Below are 24252 nucleotides of genomic sequence, written 5' to 3' on the forward strand. Positions count from 1 at the left end.
AAAAGAAACGACTGACTACGTTCCCCATGCTACATATTTTATTCCCTAGACCTTTAAAGTCTTAACCTTTACTTTTCATATACCTTAACAACTAGTCAGTTATTAAACATTCAGTGCCATTAATATAAGCCACATCAAAACACATTCTACTTCATGCTTCTGGTATAGAGTATGGTATTTATTTTAAAGGGTAACATTTTAGGGGCGCCTGAGTGGCTAAGTCGGGTAAGGGTCTGACTTCGGCTCAGGTCATGATCTCACGGTTCGTGAGTTCGAGCCCCGCGTCGGGCTCTGTGCCGACAGCTCGGAGCCTGGAGCCTGCTTCGGATTCTGGGTCTCCTTCTCTCTCTCTGCCCCTCCCCTGCTCTCACTCTCGCTCCTAAAAATAATAAATAAACTTAAAAAAATAAATAAAGGGTAACATTTTGTACCATATTAACTATGTTGATTTACCTACAACGTTTGCTTTTGGAACTTACTAACCATGTTTATTAAAAGCCAGTGTAAATCTACTGGCCACGGAAAACACGATAACTGCCTTCTGACTTCCTACGGGATAGAGTGAGGTCTTCTCCCTAAAAGCTAGAGAGCTGGACAAAACGGTCAAGACACAAGTATTCAGTGCTGTGGAATTCAACCAAAGGCATGTCACGAAGTGAGAAGTGTTTTTCTTTTTCTTTCTTCATGTTTATTTTTGAGAGACAGAGTGTGAGCAGGGGAGGGGCAGAGAGCGAGAGGGGAGACAGAATCTGCAGCGGGTTCCAGGCTCTGAGCCGTCTGCACCGAGCCTGATGCAGGGCTCGAACTCGTGGACCGTGAGATCATGTCCTGAGTCCTGAGGCAAAGTCAGAGTCTTAACCGACCGAGCCACCCAGGCACCCCGAGGCGTGTTCCTCAAACGAACCACTGAACTTGGGGCAGCACACAGTCTACGGCCTTTCTGCCTTTCCAGCTGTCCCCTGGGGCAGTTCTAGCAGAGAGCGGCAGGCTCTCCGAAACCATCTCCCTGCTGCTGACGGAGGGGACTTATTTGGGGATCGTTGTGGCTCCTTTAACTGAGACTGCAAGCCTCCTTGAAGCGGGCAGATAGATGGCCAGGTACCCGAAAGACTGCTTTCGGAGGTGAGCCCACCACGAGGGCTCGCTGAGCTCTCCCTGTACTCCGGGTTGTGCGAATTACACGGCAGAGAGCACAGCGGCTCCAGCTCACCGCCCGTCCTTGGCTCGAAGAGCTGGCACAGGTCAAAAGAGCCTCGAGAGTGAATGCACGCCCAGCCTTACACAGACCCATCAGCAGAGGGAAGAGAGGACACATCTTAACGGCTCCAGTGTCTCAGCATGACCTCTGGCTGGACACTAAACCGTGCAGACACTGGAGTGACTCCTAGGAAGCCAGGCTAAACATAAAAATCCAATAGATTTCCTGTTTAATTGCAGTAACGTTTCCCTTGAGGGAAAAGAACTTCGCACAATAAAAAAGTCATGTCACTAGGGATGCCCTTAAGAGACAAACTTCAGATGAATGAAAAAAACGAAATGTAAAAAAACAAAAGCATAACTAAGCCAGATGATAACACAGGTTAGTATTTCTAACCGATTTCGATGGAGGAAAGACATTTTAAAAAATGGAAGTAACCAGATAATAAAATTAAAAGACCAACAAATATGACCACATAAAAATAAAAAGACTTATAACCAAAACATCATAAAAACCAAATCTGACAAAAATTTCATTAATTTTAAGACACTAGGTTAATATTCTTAAACATAAATACTCTTAAGAATAAATACGAAGAAAAACGTAAAGAAATTCCCAAAGAACAAAAACAGAAAGTTTATAAAATGTCTTGAAAAAAGAACAGCTGAGATACCTTTTCCCCCATCAAACAGCACTGCTTAACCAGAACAAAACAGATACCAACCCCAGAGAGACTGCTGACAGGGGGGCATGCCTACTCAACAGTGGCGGGACTGTAAATTTCATAACCCTTCCAGAAGGCAGTTTGGCTACGGGAATCAGAAGTCTTAAAAGTATGCATGCCTCTGACCCAACAATCTCACCTTTAGAACTCTCCTCAATTTACCTGTTTAGCTACTTACTGCGGGCATGTTTCTAATAGCAAATATTTAAAAGCAATCTTAACAATCAATAATAAAAATGTTGCATTCATATGATTAAATATTTGCTCACTCACTTACAAACATTTGCTGAGCAGGTAGGGCATGCCTGGTGCTTTCCCAGGCTGTGCAGATACAACTAGATACAATTTATGTACTAAAGAATTAACTGTACCCAGATAGAGGTCTGGCCTTTGTCCTGGGCTGCTGGGAGGTGACCTCTACGTTGAGGGTCTTATTTACTTGGGGGCATGGGGCCATCCCAGACTAACCATGAGATTTAGCATGGTGGCCTGGCTCACAGGCTACCAGCCTGACCTCCAGAATGGCTAGGAACAGGCGTTAACCACGTGGGGAGCCAACCGGCTTTATATGGCTGACCCCCAGAAAATCTCTGGAGTAGTGGGCACTATTCCGGGTGTACAGTTATACGTCTTTGCTGGGAAAGTTGACACCGTCCATGACTCTACCAGGAGAGGTCAAATGGAACCTCTGCTTGTGGGACTTTCCGGACCTCTGCCTCATGTGTCTCTTCCTCCGGTTGATTTTAATCTGTATCTGCTCACTGTAAGAAAATGTAACCACCAACCTAACAACTTTCAGTGAGCTCTGTGAGTCCGTCCAGTGAATTATGGAACCTGAGGGCGGTCTTGTGGACTGCTCCCTAACTTCAAACAATTGTAACGAGAGGAATGATGCTTATAGTTCAGAGAAGGACACAGACAATTAGGCAATATGATGGCGGACATACAGGGTAAGATGGGAACGCACAGGACACAGACATCTAGGAAAAGGGAATTCCATTCAAGGACTTGGATGTGGAAAAAGGAAGTCCAGCACAGGATTGCTCAAAGGGATGACATCTAAGAAAGAATTGTGATTTTAATAATTTGAAAAATTTGAAGACATGCTCTAAAAAATGAAATGACTTGAAAATTTAAGAAAATCTCGTGGTAAATATGCTGCAGGACTAGAGCTGATTGAAAGATTATCCACAGAAAATTTACTGACACACATTAGTGGTGGGAATGAAAAATGGTTCATTTTCTACAGAAGATACTTGCCACTACTTGTCAAAGTTTATCGACAACCTTAGAAATGCTCAACCTTTCGACCCAGCAATCACGTTTCTGGGAAGTTATCCTTCAGATACATCCCCATATATAAAAAATGTTATAATTACAGGATTATTAATTGCAGCATTATTTGCAATATCAGAAGACTGGACATATATTAAATGTCTTTAAAGAGGGGAATGATTACACAAGCTGCTTATATCCATATGACAACGCACTATGGAGCTGTGAAAAAGGAGATATTGAGAGGTGTTGAGGAAAAACGGGAAAGTGTGGCACAATGCAGTGTGCTACTCCTTGTGGGGAAATTGGAAACAAAGGACATACAGATGTATTCAGTTGCTTCTTTACAGACACCCTTATACGCACACAAAGTATCTCTGAGCGCATATACGGACCCTGGAGGCACTCAGTGCTCAGGGAGAGCTGGCTGGCTGCTCTCTGCACAGCCTCTTGTGGGCCTTTTCAAGTCCGGACCATGTGAATGCAGCGCATTGCTTCAAGGTGTTTGGACAAATAAAGTTACTGATAAGTTTCCCAACTATGTCGGGATGTTTATGTAACAAATAGAGAAGCTACTGTAAATATCATCTGTCTGGAAATATGAGTTTATCTGCACATACCTGGCACTCCGTTTCATTAGCTGTTGTCTTCAAATCATCTTGTTTACTTATGATCTTCTGCAGCTGAAAAGATGGCAAACATGAATTCAGATGTGTATCTACTGGACTTTTCAAAACAGTCTAAGAAAAAGATACTAAGTTTTCCTTTTAAAACATATACGAGTCGTTAAATATTAACTTAAACTCCTTCTGCATTATAGCTAATAGTGTTATTTATTTTTTCTTAAATCAGGTAGGAATCGAAGGAAAAACTGATATGCAAGTATTAATGTTACCATTTTTATAATTTGAATCATTTTTCCTCCTAAGAAAGCTAGTTTACTTAATACATACATATTCTAAAGATATCACTCTATAAGAATTTCATAATCATCCTCATTCTTCAACAGAATTTTCATTCATAATTAATTTTTGTATCATTGATAATTTATGGCCACATTTTCAAGTATGTAGCTCTTAAAAAGCCACTGATATCATACAAATGGTCTTCTTCCCCATATGCACTCATAAAACATGAAAATAATTTAAAAACCTGCATTTCTGTCATTAATAAAATTGTCAATAGTACCTTGAGACTGAGTACATTTAGAAACCTACCTTTCAGAGTCATTTGTACCAATCCTCAAAAGGAAAGCAAATTAAAAAAAAAAAGGTTTAAAACAAAAATTAAATGCAGACAAAATCTGAAACTATGGATTTGAACGGATTAGGAGACAAACCTTCACTCATTTTTTTTTCCTAGGCTACTTCTTTGTTAATAATCTGAAAATTGGTAAATTGCAAATTAATCATCTCAAGTTCGGCTGCCTCTATGATGTTTGTTTTAGGTAAACAGTTTACCTCTAAGTCCCTCAAACTTTTCCACATCTCCTCCCTCATACTTATCTTAGAGAAAAAGTGTTGAAAAGTCTTCATTTGTTTTACCCTTATTTTTTAAGTTGACAATCAAATAGTACAATGCCAACTTCAATATCTTTCTCCCTTTGCTTACTGCACTACCTTAAAAAATTTTTATGATGGAAAATTTCAAACACAGCAAAGAGAACTCTGTAATAAACCGCACATTATTTACCTTCAACAATCATCAGGATTCTGCCCAGTCCCAATTCCTTTTCAATTGTTATTTATAGCTCTTGAGGAAAAATTTATATACATTGAATGTACAAATTATGGCCATACAATTTTGACAAGTGGATATACCTGAGTAACCTATCCTCCTACCCTGGTATAGAACATTTCTATTTTCTCAGAAAGTTCTTTGTGTCTCTTCTCAGTCAATCCTTTCTCTCTTCATCCCCACAGAGGAATATTAGAGTTCTGATGGTTTTCCTCCATCTAAATGAGTTTCACTTATTTTAGAAATTCAAATAAATGATATCAAATAAATGATAGTATGTATTCTTTTGTGCTATCAACCTTCTCTCTGCATAACGGTTTTGAGGTTCATTTACGTTTGAATAGAAGTAGTCTGTTTTTATTGTTGAGTTGTGTCCCATTGTCTGAATAGATCACTACTTGTCCATTCACTTGTTGGCAGATGTTTGCATTGTCTCTAGTGTTTGACTACTGTGAATCAAGCTCCCATAAATTTCCTTTCCCACCACCCCAGGCTTTACTGAAGTATACTTAATATACAAAAAATTGCACGCGTTGATGTATAAACCTCTTGATGAGTTTGGACACATGCATGCATCTGAGACACATCACCACAACCAAGGTAATAAACATACCCACCACTCCCAAAAGATTCGTGTCCCTGTCTCCTGTTCCCTTGGTCTAAGAACACTTAGCATGTGATGTGCCTTCTGTTTTTTAAACTTTTTTTCACGTTTATTTTTTTTATTAAAAATATTTTTTAGCATTTATTTATTATTGAGAGACAGAGCATGAGCAGGGGAGGGGCAGAGAGAGAGGGAGACAGAATCTGAAGCAGGCTCCAGGCTCTGAGCTATCTGCACAGAGCCCGATGCGGGGCTCGAACCCACGGACCGTGAGATCATGACCTGAGCCGAAGTCGGTCGCTTAACCGACTGAGCCACCCAGGCGCCCTTCTTCAGTTTTTAAATGTACAACACCATAGTCTTAACTATATGCACTATGTTTGTACAGCAGATCTCTGCCATACACTTTTTTGCATAATTCTTATTTTATGTATGTGAACGTATGTTTTAGTATTTCTCTTGGATGAATTCCTAGGAGGGGAACAGTTAATTCCTTCTGAACTCTAAGTTATTAAGTGGTAAGAGTTCTTTATATATTCTGAATGAGTCCTTTGTCAGATATATGTTTGGAAAATATTTTCTCCCATCCTACAGTTCGCCTATTCATTTTCTTTCTTTTTTTTTTTCAAAAAAATTTTTTTAACATTTATTTATTTTTGAGAGAGACAGAGACAGAGTGTGAGCTGGGAAGAGACAGAGAGAGGGGGGAGGTGTCTCCAAGCTATGCCTACATATGGTGTGAGCAGGGGTCATAACTATTTTTTTCATATACATATCCAATTGTTCTAGCGTCATTTATTGAAAAGACCTTTTCTTTTCTATGAACTGGGTTGGTGACTTTATTGAGAATTAAGTGACCATTTAAGTGTCAGTTCTTTATTATCCTCCATTGATCTACTTGCCCATCCTTAAGTCAATATCACACTGTTACCATTACTGTAGCTTTGCAATAAGTCTTAAGTCAGGGAGTGTGAGTTATCCAGATTTGTTCTTATTTTTCAAAATTGATTGCAGTGTTTTAGGTTCTCTGCCTTTACATATCTGCTTTAACATCAGCTTGTACTTTCTACCAAAAAAAAAAAAAAAAAAAAAAAAAAAAAAAAAAAAAAAAAAAAAAAGCCTGCTGGGATTTCGCTTGGGAAAGTTAAATCTTTAGACCAATTTGGGAAGAACTGATATCTTAACACTACTGAATCTTCTAACCATTTCCATGGTATATTCCTCCATTTATTTAAGTCTCTTTGAATTTCTGTTGGCAATGTCTGAAGTTTTTGGTGAATGGTTTTTGTTAAATTTGTTTCTACTTACTTTATGTTATTTGATATCATGTAAAGGAGAACGGATTTTCATTTCATTTTCCAACTATGCTACTAGTATATGGAAATACAATTGATTTCTCCATATTGATCTTCCTAAATTTGCTTTTAGTTATAATAGGCTTTCCTTTTCTTGTTGATTACTTAGAGTTATCTACACACAATCATGTTTTCTGTGAATCAAGTCAAATTTACTTCTTCCTTTCCGATCTTCTATCCCTTTTCCCCCAATCTGTATTGCTATTATCATTAGAATCACCAGTAAAATGTTGAATAGAAGAGATATGAAAATACATCCTTGCCTTCTTTCTGATCATAAAGGGACAACATTCCATATTTAATCTTTTTTAAAAAATCTTTATTCATTTTTGAGAGAAGAAAGAGAGACAGAGCATGAGCGGGGCAGGAGCAGAGAGAGAGAGGGAGACACAGAATGTGAAGCAGGCTCCAGGCTCCAAGCTGTCAGCACAGAGCCCGACGCGGGGTTTGAACTCACAGACTGCGAGATCATGACCTGAGCTGAAGTCGGACGCTTAACTGACTGAGCCCCCCAGGCGCCCCTGTATTTAATCTTGTATCATGATGTCACCTTTAAGCCTTTTGTAAACGCCCTCTATCAGACTGAAAAAGTTTTCTTCTGTTTCTACTTTGCTGAGTTTTGTCATGAACGTGCTTATTCTATTGGATGCTTTGTATGCATATAGGGATAGGGTCATGTTGATCTCTACTTTACTGTCAATCTGATGGATTGAACTGAGTTGATTTTTAATCATTAAACAAATTTCTATTCTCTGCATAAATATCACTTGATTTTGGTGCATTTTTTATATAGTATACAATGTGTCTTGCTCTAAGTATTTTGTATCTTTGTTTATGATGAAATTTGTTCTATAATTTACTTTTCTTGTTAGATCTTTGCCAAATTTTAGTTATCAGGGATATACCAGTTATGAGAGGGAATTGTTCCATTTTCTCGTATTTTCTGCAAGACTTTGTGAAAATCTGATACTTCTTCCTCCTTAAATGCTCAACAGATTTCACCAGTAAAACCATCTGGGCCTGAACATTTCTTTGTGGGAAAGTTTTTGATAAATTAAATTCATTTGTAACGGGCTATTCAGATTTCTATCTCTTTTAGTTTTGGTAAGTTTTCTTTTCTTTTTTTTTTTTTTTTTTAAGGCATTTGTCCAGTTCATCTGAGTTATCAAATTTACAGTCACATGTGAATAAGCTGTTCACAATATTCCCTTTTAATCCTCTGATATTTGCAGAATCTGTGGTGTTATCTCCTTTTCATTTCTAACATTGGTAATTTGGACCCTCTTCAAGTTCTAAAATTAGATCCAGTACTGAAAATTATTCAAAATTTATCATACAGGTAACAACTTAAAAGTAAAAACAGATGTTACCCATAAGGATTATACTTTTTTGTACAAAACTTAAAACATTTCTTTTATTATGACATTTAATATAGCTGTTATCATCTTCACACAGTCATTAAATAGTTACAAACAAAACAAAGCAAATAGGATTAGTTCACTGAAATGAGAATTTTTTAGGAGGCGTATTACAATATTGGCTTGTTCCAATATGGTGGGGAATTTAGAACAATAAGGGTCTGTCCTAAAGCATAAAGCATAAAGATAAAGCTTGCCATATGAAGAGGCAGTGAGTATTGGCGAGGACGCAGAGAAGAGGAACCCTCGTGCACTGTTGGTAAATTGGTAAAACAGTATGGAGGTGTCTCAAAAAATTAAAAACAGAAACAACACCTCATCCAATAATTCCACCACTGGGTATTCATTCAAAGAAAACAAAAACACTACTTTGAAAAGATATGTACACCCCTATGTTTAGTGCAGCATTCTTTATAATAGCCAAGATACAGAAGCAACCCAAGTGTGCATCCACAGATGAACTGATAAAGATGTGGGATAAACATACAATGGAATATTATTTAGGCATAAAAAAGGACAACATCTTGCTATCTGTGACAACATGGATGGACCCAGAGGGTATTAAGCTAAGTGAAGTAAGTCAGAGGAAGACAAACACCGTATGATCTCACTTATATTGGAACTTAAAAAAGAAAACAAATGAATAGACAAACAAGCAGAATCAGATCTATAAATACACAGAACAAATCGATGGTTGCCAGAGGGGAAGGCAATGGCGGGATGGCAACTGGGCGAAAGGGAGCAGGAGATACAGGCTGCTAGTTATGGAAAGAGCGAGTCATGAAAATAAAAGCAAAGGGAATACAGTTAGTGGCACTGTGATAGCACGGCATGGTGACAGGTGGTTAACTCCACTCAGGGTGAGTGGCCACAACGTAACACAGCGTTGCTGAAGCACTATGCTGTCCACCTGGAACTAATGTAGCACTGTGTGTCAGCGACGGTCAAAAAAATGTAAAATAAAACAATAAAAAAAGAAACCCTTGTCATGTTAGTGTCGCATCTGCCATATTTCAGTCTGTACTCGGAGAGGCTCATACAAGGTCGTACTGTAGTCTGAAGACTATACTGCTACATATTTAGTTCTACAGTAAAAGCTCCATTTGAAAGAGCAGAAACACAGAGGCTGGGGTGCCAAACCTGTGTAGTCGAAAATCTGCGCATAACTTTTGAGTCCCCCAAAACTTACTGACTAATAGCCTATTGTTGACTGAAAGCATTACTGATAACATAAACGAATTTTGTATGTTGTGTGCATTATATACTGTATTCTTACAATACAGTAAGCTAAAGATATTCTTAAGTATTTCTTAAATATTAAGAAAATCGTAAGGAAGAGAAAATACATTTACAGGCTGAAAAAACAATCTGCGTGCAGCTGGACCTGTGTAGCTCAGACCCACGCTGTTCAAAGGTCAGCGGTATTCTCTTCTGCCAGAAGGACTCTCTGGTGTCCTCAGACACTTCCTGAAATGGCTGTACATGACACAGATTCATGCTAGCAATATGCTAAGTGCCTAGCATGCAGTGAAAGTGCTGTTCTAAGTGTTGAGAATATAGCAGTTAAGGACAGATAATATCCTTGCTGTCACGAAACTTCCATTCTAAGGGACTAGAGATAACAGTGGACAAATCTGTAAGAGAATTTCAAATAATGTCAAGTGTAGGACTAGAGTGAGATAAAACAAAAGTGGGGTAACAGGACTCTGAGACTGCTGGGTTACTGCTAGGTTGATTCTGGGTGGTTCTTTGTGAGCACCTGACATTTGGGCTGAGATCTGCCTGATGAAAGCTACCAAAGGAATGGGGATAGGACGTTCTAGGCAGACGGAAAAAGACAGTTTGTGGCAGAAATCAGGGTGCTTTGAGAGAAACAGAAAGAAAGTAAAGTGGTCAGAATACACAAGCACATTCACCAAATACAAATTCTATGATTACTACAGTACTGCCAAGCTATTTAAATTTATATTGATCCGGATTTTCAATTACAGGCCGAAAATGAAGAAATGTATATAGGGTTGATTTAACTTATTTTTGCTTTCACAATCATGAGAGTTTAAATTCTGAAACAAGAACATGTACTGAAAATCAAGAAGAATAAATTCTACTGAAGGCTTTTACATGTACTTAATAGTAACTCTAGCAGGTATATTTAGCATGATAAAGTTATAACACTACTATATGAAGAGCAAAAGCCTTCTTGCCGGTATGGAATCGATGTGAAATGAAAGGACCACCTAAGGAGAAATTCACACTAGTAAACAGACTTGTCATTAGGCTATTGTTTAAAGAAATTGCTCTAAAGCCCTGGCACTTGGCCCAAATAAGCAGATGTGCTATCTATCAAGGTAAAGATTAAGTGGATTGCCTACTGCCAGCTTTGATCATTGCTGGTATTGTTTATTATTATCTGACAGAAACAGCTTATTCAGAGAGTTGCTATTTCACTTGTTTTTGGGATAGAGAATTAAGCAACAACTTCACAGTTTCTAGGTCTGGATATTAATGAAACGTGAATATGCTGCATAACCCAAAAGGCACAAATGGAGGAAATGCATGTTTTAGGACATTTTTAAGGGGCTTTATATTAACATATTTCCTGTTATTTTTGCATTTGCTGTCCATATTGCTTCGTTACATCTATGTTTTGGGGATTAAAGTAATTTTCATCACTTACTCTCATTATGCATTAGAACTTATGGTAGGAACAGCAATAAGTAAAATTTACTGGAGAAACATTCAGATAATTTATAAAACAAAACAAATATCCCATACCCTTTAAATATGTTCTGATCTGAGAACTGTCAGGTTTGTTGAATAAAATTTCAAATATAAAATGTTACATGCTTAAGCTTCCTAATAGAATGACCATGGAAATGAAATAATTATTCAAATAATTAGCGTAAATGTCCTTTTACTCTATGCTGTAATTTTTAAAATTGAGGTATAATTACGATCTTATTCATATGTGGAATTTAAGAAGCAAGACAAATGAACAAAGAAAAAAAAAAAACAAAAACAAAGGAGAGAGACAAACCAAGAAACAGTCTCTTAACTTATATAAAGAACAAACTGATGGTTACCAGAGAGGGATGGATGGGAGGATGGGTGAAATGGGTGATGGGGATCAAGGAGTGCACTTACGATGGAAAAAAAAACAAAATAAATTGAGGTACAACTGACATAGCACTTATTAGTTTCAGGTACGCAACATAATGACCTGATATTTGTATATACTGTGAAATGATCACCACGATAAATCTTGTCTTCCTCCGTTATCATACAGAGTTACATAATATGCAATACAATGTTACTGACTACAGTACTGTGCTGTATACCATATCCCCATGACTTACCTATTTTATGACTGAAAATTTGTACGTCTTGATCCCCTTCTCCCGTTTCACTCACCTCTCCAACCACTCTCCGCTGGCAACCACCAATCTGTTCTCTCCGTCTAGGAGTCCTGTTTTGTTTGTTCATTTGTTTTGTTTTCTAGATTCCACGTATAAGTAAAACCATGTGGTGTTTGTTTTTCTCTTAGTTCGCGAAGCACGAACATATCCTGAAGGTCCATCCATGTTGGCACAAAAGGCAAGACGGCCTTCTTTCTCACGGCTGGGCAACACTGCCCGACACACACGTACTACTTCTGCAGCCATTCATCCGCTGATGAACATGTTGGTCGTTTCCATAGCTTGACTCTAGTGAACAATGCGGAGACACACAGATGTCTGAACTAGTGTTTTCATTTTCTTGGGGTAAATACCTACAAGTAGAACTGCCGAATCATAGAATAGTTCTGATTTCAGTTTTCGGAGAATCTTCCATACTGTTTTCCTCAGCGGCTGCACCGATTTGCATCTGCACCCACGACGCACAAGTGTTCCCTTTCTCTATATCCTTGCCAGGACTTCCACTTGCCTTTCTGACGACAGCCATCCTGACAGGTGTGAGGTGGTATCTCCTTGCGGTTTTGATTTGTGCTTCCCTGATAATTAGTGATGTTGAGCATCTTATCATGTGTCTGTGGGCCATCTGCATGTCTTATTTAGAAAAATGCTTATTCAGATTCTCTGCTCATTTTCTAAAACAGATGGTTTGCTTTTGCTTTTGTGTGTGTGTTGAACTGAACGAGTTCTTTACACGTTTTGGATATTAACCTCTTATCAGAATATGATTTGCAAATATTTTCTCCGAGTCAACAGACTGCCTTTTTGTTGTGTTGATGGGTTTCCTGTGTTGTGCAAGAAGCCTTTTAGTTTGCTGTAGTTCATTTGTTTATTTATACCTTGTTGCCATTCCCTTTGCAGTCTGACTAAAAAAAACATACATATATATATATATATTGCTAAGAGCAATGTCAAGGAGCTAAATGCCTATGTTTTCTTCTAGAAGTTTTATACTTTCTGGTCTTATATTCAAATCTTTAATGCATTTTGAGTCAGTTTTGTGTATGGTGGAAGACAGTGGTATAGTTAGTTTCATTCTTTTGCATGTAGCTGTCCGGTTTTCCCAGTACCATTTACTGAAGAGAGTGTCTTTTCCTGATTATATATTCTTGCCTCCTTTGTCATGATTTAATTGACCATATATGCATACCTTTATACCTGGGGTCTTTCTTCTGTCTCACTGATCTATGCGTCTGCTATTATGCCAATATTATAGTGTAGATTTGCAATGGTTTGAAATCAGGCAGCATGAGAATTCCAGCTTTGATTTTCTTATGCAAGGTTGCTTTGGCTATTAGAAATCTTCTGTGGTTCCAAATAAATTTTAGGACTGTTCCGTTTTTATGAAAAATGTCATTGGAATTTTGGTAGGGATTGCATTCAATTTATAGACTGCTTTGGGTAATAGGGACATTTTAGCAATATTAATTCTTCCAATTCATGAGCATGGAATATCTTTCCATTTATTTGTGTCTTCTTTGATCTCTTTCACTAATGTATTGTGGTTTTCAGATTACAGGTCTTTCACCTCCTTGGTTAAATTTATTACCAGGTATTTTATTCTTTGTCATACAATTTTAAATGGAACTTTTTCCTAATTTTTCTGAGAGTTCATTGTTAGTGTACAAAAACATCAACGGGTTCCTGTACGCTGATTTTCTATCCTCACCCTTACTGAATTTGTTTCTGACCAACAAAGTCTTTAGTATTTTTCTACACATAAAATAGTGCTGTCCACGTACAGCGGCAGTGATGGCTCCAGCTGGGACTTCCAATACTATGCTGAATAAAAGTAGTGAGCGTGGGCACCCTTGTTTTATTCCTGATCTTAGAGGAGAAGCTTTCAGCTTCTTACCATTAAGCATGATGTTGGCTGTGGGTTTGTAATATCTGGCCTTATTATGTTGAGGTAGGTTCCCTCTATACCCACTTTGTAGAGACTTTTTATCCTAGTCGATGTTGAATTTTGTCAAATGCTTTTTCTGTATCTGTTGAGAGGATTCTATGATTTTTATCCTTCATTTTGTTGATGTGGTGTACCATGTAAATTGGTTTGCAGATGCTGAAACATCCTTGCACCCCTGAAATCAATCTCACTTGAACATGATTATGATATTTTTTAATGTATTACTGGACTCAGTTTGATAGCATTTTGTTGAGGATTTTTGCATCTATGTTCATCGAGGATATTGGCCTATGATTTTCTCCTTTTCTTTTCGTTTCTTTTCTTTTCTATCCTTTTCTCTTTTCTTTTTCTTTCCTCTTACCTTCCCTCCCTTCTGTGTTTCCTTTTCTCCTTCCTTTCTTTGTGGTGTCCTTGTTTGGTTTAAAAAATTTTTTTTTCATGTTTATTTTTGAGACACAGAAAGAGAGAGATAGAGCATGAGCAGGGGAGGGGCAGAGAGAGAGGGAGACATAGATTCCGAAGCAGGCTCCAGGCTCTGAGCTGTCAGCCCAGAGCCCGACACGGGGCTCGAACCCACAGACTGCGGGATCATGACCTGAGCCGAAGTCGGACGCTCAACCGACTAAGCCACCCAGGCGCCCCATATCCTTGTTTGGTTTTAGTGCCAGGATAATGTTGGTCGTCTTGTAAAATGAGTATGGAAGCATTCTCCTCTTCAATTTTTTAAAAGAAGAATTTCAGAAGTACAAGTATTAAATGTTCTTTGAATGTTTGGGAGAATTCACCAGTAAAGCCATCTGGTCCTGAACTTTTGTTTGTTGAAAAGTTTCTGATTATTGATTCAGTCTCTGTTCTGGTAATCAGTTTAATTCAGATTTTTCTATTTCTTCATGACTCAGACTTAGATGATTGTATGTTTCTAGGAATTTATCCATTTCTTCTAGTTGTTCAGTCTGCTGGGAGCATAATTCTTCACAGATGTCTCTTACGATTCCTTCTATTTCTGTGGTATCAGATGTAACCTCCCTTCTTTCACTTCTGATTTTACTTATTTGAGCACTTCTTTCTGGATGAGGCTACCCAAAGGTTTGTCAATTTTTTAGTTCTCTTTATTTTTATTACAATTTTTTTTAGTGTTTATTTATTTTTGAGAGAGGAAGAGACAAAGCAAGAGTGGGGAAGGGGCAGAGAAAGAGGGAGACACAGATTCCGAAGCAGGGTCCAGGCTCTGCGCTGACAGCAGAGAGCCCGATGTAGGGCTCAAACGCACGAACTGCGAGATCATGACCTGTGCCGAAGCTGGGACGCTTAAACGACTGAGCCACCCAGGCACCCCATGTAGTTCTCTTTAAAGAACCAACTCTTAGTTTGATTGATTTCATCTATTGTCTTTCTAGTCTTCATTTCATTTATTTCTTCTCTGATTCTTAATTATTTTCTGCCTTCTTCCTTCTACTAATTTTGGGCTTCCTTTGTTCCTCTTTTTCTAGATCCTTTAGGTGTAAAGTTAGATTAAGATTTTTCTTGTTTCTTAAGACAGGCCCGTATTACCATAAAGTTAGATTTTGCTTTGTTTGTATTTTCATTTTCATTTGTCTCAAGGTATTTTTTTATTTTTCCTTTAACTTCTTCATTGCATTGGTTGTTCAGTAGCACACTGTTCAATTTCCAAACATCTGTGATTTTTCTAGTTTTGTTTTTGTGACTGATTTCTTGTTTCATATCAGAGTGGCCTGAAAAGATGCCTGATACGATTTCAATATTCTTAAATTTGAGACTTATTTTGTGACCGATCCTGGAGAACATTCCATATGCACTTAAGAAGAATGTGTATTCTGCTGCTATTGGATGGAATATCTGTGTATATCAAGTCCATCTGGTCTAATGTGTTGTTTAAGGCTGATGTTTACTTAATGACTTTGGATGGGCTTTCCACTGATGTAAAGGGGGTATTAAAGTCCTCTACTGTGATTGTATTGCTGTTGATTCCTCCCTTCATGTCTGTTAATATTGCTTTATAGATTTATATTCATATATTTAGTTGCTCCTATGTTCAGTGCACAAATGTTGTATCTTCTTGCTGGATTGAATACTTTATCATTATGTAATGCCCATCTTTGTCTTTTATTAAAGTTTCTTTTAAAGTCTATTTTGTCTGATGTAAGTAAAGTTACTTATTATCTTTATTCTGGTTTCCATTTGCATGAACTATCTTTTTCCGTCTCTTCACTTTTCAGTCTGTGTGTCTTAGATCGGAAATGTGTCTCTTGTAGGCGATATATAGATGGGTCTCTCTCTTTTTTTTTTAAATCCATTCAGGCACTCTATATCTTTTCTTAATAACTTAGGCTATTTGCATTTAAAGTAATTATAGATAGGTATTTATTACTGTCATTTTGTTGATTGTTATCTGGTTGTTTTGTAGTTCTTCTTTGTTTCTTCCTTCTTCTCTGCTCTCTTCCTCATGGTTACATGCCATCTTTTAGTGTTTAGATTCCATTCTCATTGTCTTTTGTGTATCTACTATGATTTTTGCTTTGTGGTCACCAGGAAGCTTACATGTATCGGCCTGTATGCATGTGTGTATGTATGTATATATATGTGTGTGTGTGTGTGTGTGTAAAACATATATATATCAGTCTATTTTACATTGATACCAACACTGCACTCTAAAAACCTACATTTTTACTCCCCTCTCCCTGCACAGTTTGGGTTTTGGATGTCACATTAAACATGTTTTTATTTTGTATACCCATTAACTAATTATTGTAGTTATAGTTATTTTAACTTTTTTCTTTTGAGCTTCATGCCAGATTTGTGATTTGTCCACTACATTTGCATTGACTATTCAGATTTTTCTTTTGAGATGTTTCCTTGTTACCAATTAGTTCCCCTTCTTTTCAGATTGAAGAAGTCCCTTAAAATTCCTTATAAGGCCAGTTCACGGTGGCGAATTCCTTTAGCGTTTGAACACTTCTTTATCTCTCCTTCAATTCTGAATGATAACCTTGCTGAGGAAAGTATGCTTGGTTAAAGTTTGTTGCTTTCAGCACTTTGAATATCATGCCACTCCCTTCTGGCCTGCAAAGTTTCTGCTTAAAAATCTGGTGACAGTCCCGTGGAGTCTCCCTTGTACATACAAGTTGTTTTTCTCCTGCTGCGTTTAAGAGTCTCCCTGTATCTTCAAATTTTGACATTTCAGAGATAATCGGTCTTATGGATACCACTGGGTTCATCCCATTTGGAATTCTCTGTGCTTCCCAGAACTGGAAGTTTGTTTCCTCCCCCAGGTTAGGGAAGTTTTCAGTCATTTTTTCAAATAAAATTTTACATCCCTTTCTCTCTTGTTTTTGGGACTCCTAAATGTGAATGTTTTTCTGCTTGTTGTCCTATAGGTCCCTTAAACTATTTTCCCTTTTTAACATTATTTTATTTTATTTTTTCCTTTTTGTTGCTTTGTGTGGGTGAGTTCCACTGTCCTGTCTTCTAGGTCACCTATCCTTTCTTCATCTTGTCTGCTTTGAGCCCGTTAGGGTATTTTTCAGTTCAGTTATTGTGTTCTTTAGCTCTGTGACTTCTGTCTGGTACTTTCTTGTATCTTCTGTCTCTTTGTTGAAGTTCACTCTGCACTCATCCATTCTTCTCACAAGATAGGCAAGCATATTTATGACCATTACTTAGAACATTTTATCAGGTAAATTACTTATCTCCATTTTGTTAAGGTGTTCTTCTGGAGTTATCTTGTTCTTTTATCTGGAACACATTCCTCTGTTTTTGTTTTTTCCCCATTTTGTTTGACTCTGTATTTGTTTCTATGTATGAGGCAAAACAGCTGTATCTCATCTTGATGGAGTGGTCACAGGAAGACAGGGGATGTGTTTCAGTCAGCTGTTTGCACAGTGCCCTAGGAGTGGTGGCCTGTCAAGAACTGTCTCTTCAATTGTTTTAGTCATGTGGGCCCCCAAAATTCAATCCTCTGTGGCCACCAGAGCCAGGCATTTAAGGGGCATCCCTTATGTGGACTGCACACACCTGTCAATTTGGCATAACAGGACAAGCCCACTGCCACGTTTAGAAGGCCTGGGCCATGGGAGAGTGCACGAGTGGGGCAAACAGCAGAAGCGAGTTAAAATGAGACAGAAGTCTCGTGCTTGTGAGCCCCTCCACCTACATCTGCTCCTCCAGCAGGTGCTTTGAAGACTGGCCAGTGAGCTTCCTCCATCGATGGCCTCAGCGCTTTGCAACCTACTGCTTTCGTGCTGACTCCTGGGGTGAGTGAGTCTGTGCACGAGTTCTTTAAGAGTAGAGTCTCAGTTTTCTACAGCCCTGTGGATCTCTTGAATGCAAGTCCCCTTGGTTTTCAATGTTTGGGGAGCTCACCTCTTCAGTGTAGCTTCCAAGCGTTGGGGTGCCTGATGTGGGGCTTGAACCGCTTCAGGGACACACTCCTCCCCTCCTATCCGTTTTCATGTGGCCTTGTTATCTTTCAGTGTGGGGAAGCTGTTAAACTCGTTTCAGGTCTTTTTCAGAGGGAAGTGATCCATATGCAGCCACAGACTAGGGGTGTCCACGGTAGGAAGTAAGTTTGGGTTTTCCTATACCCCCAATTTTCTTTATGCAGGTATTTAATTTATCAAAAAATTTTTTTTGTAATGTTTGTTTATTTTTGAGAGACAGAGAGACAGAGCATGAGCAGGGGAGGGTCAGACAGAGGAGGAGACACAGAATCCAAAGCAGGCTTCAGGCTCCGAGCTGTCAGCACAGAGCCCCATGCAGGGCTCAAACCCATGAACTGTGAGGCGATGACCTGAGCAAAAGCCTGAGGCTTAACCGACTAAGCCACCAAGGCACCCTGAAATGGTTATTTATTTTTGAGAGAGAGAGAGAGAGAAAGACAGAGTGTGAGCAGAGGAGGGGCAAAGGGAAAGGGAGACACAGAATCCGAAGCAGGCTCCAGGCTTGAGCTGTCAGCACAGAGCCCAATGTGGGGCTTGAACTCACAAACTACAAGGTCATGACCTGAGCTGAAGTCAGATGCTCAACCACCTGAGCCAGGCACCCCTTTATGCAGTTATTTTAAATGACTATATTATGCTCCATGAGTTATCAAGTTTACTGCTTTATTTCTATGCTAAGCATAAAGAACCTTGTATAGGCTTAGAAGTTTGACCTTTATAACCTTACACTTAAAAAAAAATCAGTGACATGTTGTAACATGCTCTTTTCTTAATTCATAAGTTGATCATCTAAGAATTTTCCAAATATTTAAGGCAAAAATTGTAGTATTTAGAAAGTGTTGCATAAATTCAGCATGTTAAATTATGTTAAGAAAAAGTATCCAAAAACTTTTCTTATTTAAAAAAATTTTTTTAATGTTTATTTAGTTTTGAGAGAGAGCCGGGAAGGGGCAGAGAGAGAGAGAGGAGGACACAGAATCTGAAGCAGACTCTAGGCTCTGAGCTATCAGCACAGAGCCCAACGCGGGGCTTGAACCCATAAACCGTGAGATCATGATGTGAGCCGAAGTCGGACGCTTAACTGAGTCACCCAGGTGTCCCAATTTTATTATTTTTTAAATGTTTGTTTATTTACTTTGAGAGAGAGAGAGAGAGAGAGAGAGAGCACGAGTGTGCACAAGTCGGGGAGGGGCGGAGGGAGAGCTCACGAGAGAATCCCGAACAGGCTCTGTACTGTCAGCATGGAGCCCGATGCAGGGCTCGGACTCACGAACTGCGAGATCATGACCGGAGCCGAAATCAAGAGTTGGATGCTTAACAGACTGAGCCACCCAGGTGCCCCCCAAAACTTCTGAAGTAGGTATGCTCAACAATCTTAGCAGTGAAGGCTGTATATGCAGTAAAAGAGACTTGCCTAGTCTCTTGGAGTAGGAAACTGTGTTTCACTGCGAGAAGAGACCTGAAGACGACAAAGAAGAAAACCAACGTGCCTTCTATTGTCTTTTTTGAGTTTCATGTTCAGTGTCTTCTTTATCTGCAGGCTTTGTCATTCAGACTTGGGTTTCATCAAACATTACTGTAATGAATCGGAACTTTGGTCTTTGTAAGTATGACAGTGATATTACCAGAGGCTCTATTGTGCCCACTGTGTAAAATTAGTTCCGACATCACACATCTAGGGATGTACGTATGGTGGAGGCAGTACCTCTGAGGTCTGGCTCCCCATGCTTTGCCACTGCCCAAAATAAAAGCAGAAAGTTCGTCCACGTCTGAGGGAGTTATGGTTTGTGAACGTGCTGACAGTTTAATTAATATCACGGAATTTTACCTTCACATAGAACAGCCTTTTCATAACTATTAGGCTCTACCTGAGTAATAATCTTAAACATGTCCTCTTCTTGTACCTGAGGTAGACTGAGGTAGGCGGAGCGTAATGGTACCCCGTATGACACTATTTCAGGTGTTACTTGTGCAGACAGATAGGTTTCCTACCTTAAACTAGTATCAGATTAATTTCCTTCTTTAAATGCCAAGCATCTCAGAAGAATAATTTTTATCTACGGACATCGATTTTGTATTTCCTTTTTTTTTTTTTTTTGAATATTAACCGTGTAATTTATTATTTAAACCAGGTACTTGTAAGAGTGAAGGAAGGCACTACAAATAATTGCAGTTAGTACGAGTAACCACTGCACTGTCTACATTTGAACAAACTGGGCTGTATATTTATTCTAGTGATAGGAAGAGGGATAAAGGGTTTATTTTATTTTTTTTTGTGGCTATATCTTTATTCAACAAGTTATTACTTTTTCCCAGATTTTATTTAAATTCAAGTTGGTTAACATATAATGTAGTATTGGCCGCAGGAGAATTTAGTGATTCATCACGTCCATATAACACCCAGTGCTCATCCTAACCAGTACCCTCCTTAATGCCCATCCCCCCACCTACCTCTCCTCCAGCAACCCTCCGTTCTCTATTTAAGAGTCTCTTACAGCTTGCCTACCTCTCTGTTTTTATCTTATTTATTTTTCCTTCCCTCCCCTATATTCATCTGTTTAGTTTCTTAAATTCCACATATGGCTGAAATCATATGGTATTTGTCTTTCTCTGACTGACTTATTTAGCTTAGTGTATAATACACTCTAGCTCCGTCAACGTCATTGCAAATGGCAACATTTCATTCTTTTTGATGGCTGAGTAATATTCTGATGTATGTGCATGTATATATGTGTGTATACATACATTACTCACATGTATACACACATATACATATATACACATGCACATCAAGTTTTCTTTTTCCATTCATCAGTTGATGGACACAGGCTGTTTCCATAATTTGGCTATGGTTGATAGTGCTGCTATAAACAATAGGGTACATTTGCCCCTTCGAATCAGTATTATTGTATACTTTGTGTAAATACAATTCCTGTATTGTAGTGCAACTGCTGTGTTGTAGGGTAGTTATTTTTAACTTCTGAGGAATTTCCATACTGTTTTCCAGAGTGGCTGTACCAGTTTGCATTCTCACCAATGGTGTAAGAAGGTTCCCCTTTCTCTGCATCCTCACCAACATTTGTGGTTTCCTGACTTGTTCATTTTAGCCATTTTGACAGGTGTGAGGTGGTATCTCATTGTGGTTCTGATTTATATTTTCCTGATGATGAGTGATGTGGAGCATTTTTTCATGTGTCTGCTAGCCATTTGTGTGTCTCCTTGGGAGAAATGTCTATTCGTGTCTTCTGCCTATTTCCTTCTTAGCTGGATTATTTATTTTTTGGGTGTTGAGTTTGGTAAGTTCTTTACAGATTGTGGATACTAGCCCTTTATCTGGTATGTCATTTGCAAATATCTTCTCCCATGACACAGGTTGCCTTTGCTTTGTTGACTGTTTCCTTCACTGTGCAGAAGCTTTTTATCTTGAAGAAGTCCTAACAGTTCATTTTTGCGTTTGTTTCCCTTGCTTCCAGCAACACGTTTAGTAAGAAGTTGCTACAGCTGAGGTCAAGAGGTTGCTGCCTGTGTTCTCCTCTAGGATTTTGGTGGCTTCCTGTCTCACATTGAGGTCTTTCATCCATTGTGAGTTTATTTTTGTGTCTGGTGTAAGAAAGTGGTCCAGGTTCATTCTTCTGCATGCTGCTGTTCAGTTTTCCCCACACTATTCGTTGGAAACTGTCTTTTTTGCATTGGATATTCTTTCCTTCTTTGCCAAAGATTAATTGCATATACAGTTGCGGGTCCACTTCTGGGTTTTTCATCCTGTTCCACTGATCTCTGTCTGTTTTTGTGCAAGTACCATACTGTCTTGATGATTACAGCTTTATAATACAGCTTGAGGTCTGGAATTTTGATGCCTCCTGCTTTTCTTTTCTTTTTCAACATTACTTTGGCTATTCGGGGTCTTTTCCGGTTCCATACAAATTTCAGAACTGTTTGTTCTAGTTCTGTGAAAAATGCTGTGTTATTTTGATAGGGATTGCACTAAATGTGTAGATTGTCTTGGGTACTATAGACAGTTTAACATTTTTTCTTCTGATCCACGAGCATGGGATGTTTTTCCACTTGTTTGTGTCTTCTTCAATTTCTTTCATCAGTGCTTTACGGTTTTCAGGGTACAGACCTTTCACCTCTTTGGTTAGGTTTATTCCTAGGTATCTTAAGGGTTTTTGGTGCAACTGTAAATGGGATTGATTCCTTGATTTCTCTTTCTGTTGCTTCATTATTGGTGTATCGAAATGCCACAGGTTTCTGTACGTTCATTTTGCATCCTGTGACTTTGCTGAATTCAGGTATCAGTTCTAGCAATTTCTTTGGTGGAATATTTTGGGTTTTCCACATAAAGTATCATGCCATCTGCAAAGCCTGAAAGTTTGACTTCTTCCTTGCTGATTTGGATGCTTTTTATTCCTTTGTGTGGTCTGACTGCTGAGGCTAAGACTTCCAATACAATGTTGAATAACAGTGGGGAGAGTGGACATCCCTGTCATGTTTCTGATCTCGGGGGGAAAGCTCTTAGTTTTTCCCCATTGAGGATGATATTAGCTGTGGGCCTTTCATATATGGCCTTTATGATGTTGAGGTATTTTCCTTCTATCCCTGCTTCCATGAGGGTTTTTATCAAGAAAAGATGCTGTATTTTGTCAAATGTTTTTTCTGTGTCTATTGAAAACATCACGTGGTTCTTATCCTTTCTTTTATTAATATGGCATATCACATCGATTGATTTGCAGATCTTGAACCCCCAGCCCTGCACCCCAAGAGTAAATCCCACTTGATTGTGGTGAATTATTCTTTTAATATACTGTTGGGTTTGATTTTCTAGTATATTGTTGAAGAGTCGTGCATCCATGTTCATCAGGGACATTGGTCTGTAGTCTTTCTTTTTAGTGGGGTCTTGGTCTGGTTTTGGAATTAAGGTAATACTGGCCTCGCAGAATGAGTTTGGAAGTTTTCCTTCCTTTTCTATTTTTTGGAACAGTTTCAGAAGCATAGGTAGGATTTCTTCTTTAAATATTTGGTAGAATTCCTCTGGGAAGCAATCCAGCACTGGACTCTTGTTTGTTGGGAGATTTTTGATTATTGGTTCAATTTCTTTGCTGGCCATGATGAGTCTGTTCAAAGTTTCTATTTCTTCTTGTTTCAGTTTTGGCAGTTTATGTTTCTAGGAATGTATCCATTTCTTCCAGATTGCCCAATTTGTTGGCATAGAATTGCTCATCATTTATTTTAGCTCTAATCTTTATTATTCTGCTGGTTTTAGGCTTATTTGGTGTTCTTTTTCCAGCTCCTTTAGATGGAACGTTAGGTTGTGAGTTAGAGACTTTTCTTGCATCTTGAGCTATGGCCTACATACTTCCTCTTATGACTGTCGTTGCTGCATCCCAAAGATTTTGGAATGTTGTGTTTTCATTTTCATCTGCTTCCATGTATTTTTTATTTCTTCTTTAATTTCCTGGTTAACCTATTCATTCTTTCGTAGGATGTTCTCTAACCTCCAAGTATTTGTGGTCTTTCCAAATTTTTTCTTGTGGCTGACTTCAAGTTCCATAGCATTGTGGTCTGAAAATATGCATGGTATGATCTCTATCTTTTTGTATTGGTTAAGGCCTGATTCATGACCCAGTATGTGATCTAGTCTGGAGAATGTTCCATGTGCAGTTGAAAAGAATATGTATTCTGCTGCTTTAGGACAAAATGCTCTGAAAGTATCTGTTAAGTCCATCTGGTCCAGTGTGTCGTTCAAAGCCATTGTTTCCTTGATGATCTGCTTAGATGATCTGTCCATTGCTGTAAGTGGGGTGTTGTAAGTCCCCTACTATTACTATATGATTATCAGTGAGCTTAAGTTTGTTATTAATTGATTCATATATTTGGCTGCTTCCAAGTTTGGGGCATACATATTTACAACCGTTAGATATTCCTGTTGAGTAGATCTCTTTATTAGGATACAATGCCCTTCTTCATCTCTTATTACAGTCTTTGGTTTAAAATCTAGTTTGTCTGATAGAAGTATGGCTATTCCAGCTTTCTTTTGATGCCTATTAGCATGAAAAATGGTTCTCCATCCCCTCACTTTCAATCTGAAGGTGTCTTTGGGTCTAAAATGAATCTACTGTAAGCAGC

General features: G+C 38.5%; 1 protein-coding gene across 1 annotated transcript in view; it reads right to left on the reverse strand.

Annotated features, from left to right (window-relative positions):
• MICU2 (mitochondrial calcium uptake 2) overlaps positions 1-24252 on the reverse strand; it is a 142281-nt gene that overhangs the window by 29472 nt on the left and 88557 nt on the right. Inside the window, exon 7 of the mRNA XM_045453937.1 lies at positions 3818-3880. Within this exon, the coding sequence (XP_045309893.1) occupies positions 3818-3880 (63 nt within the window). The remainder of the gene's footprint in view (positions 1-3817; positions 3881-24252) is intronic.

This window comes from Leopardus geoffroyi, chromosome A1, assembly GCF_018350155.1.
Source record: "Leopardus geoffroyi isolate Oge1 chromosome A1, O.geoffroyi_Oge1_pat1.0, whole genome shotgun sequence".
NCBI classification, from domain to species: Eukaryota; Metazoa; Chordata; class Mammalia; order Carnivora; family Felidae; genus Leopardus; species Leopardus geoffroyi.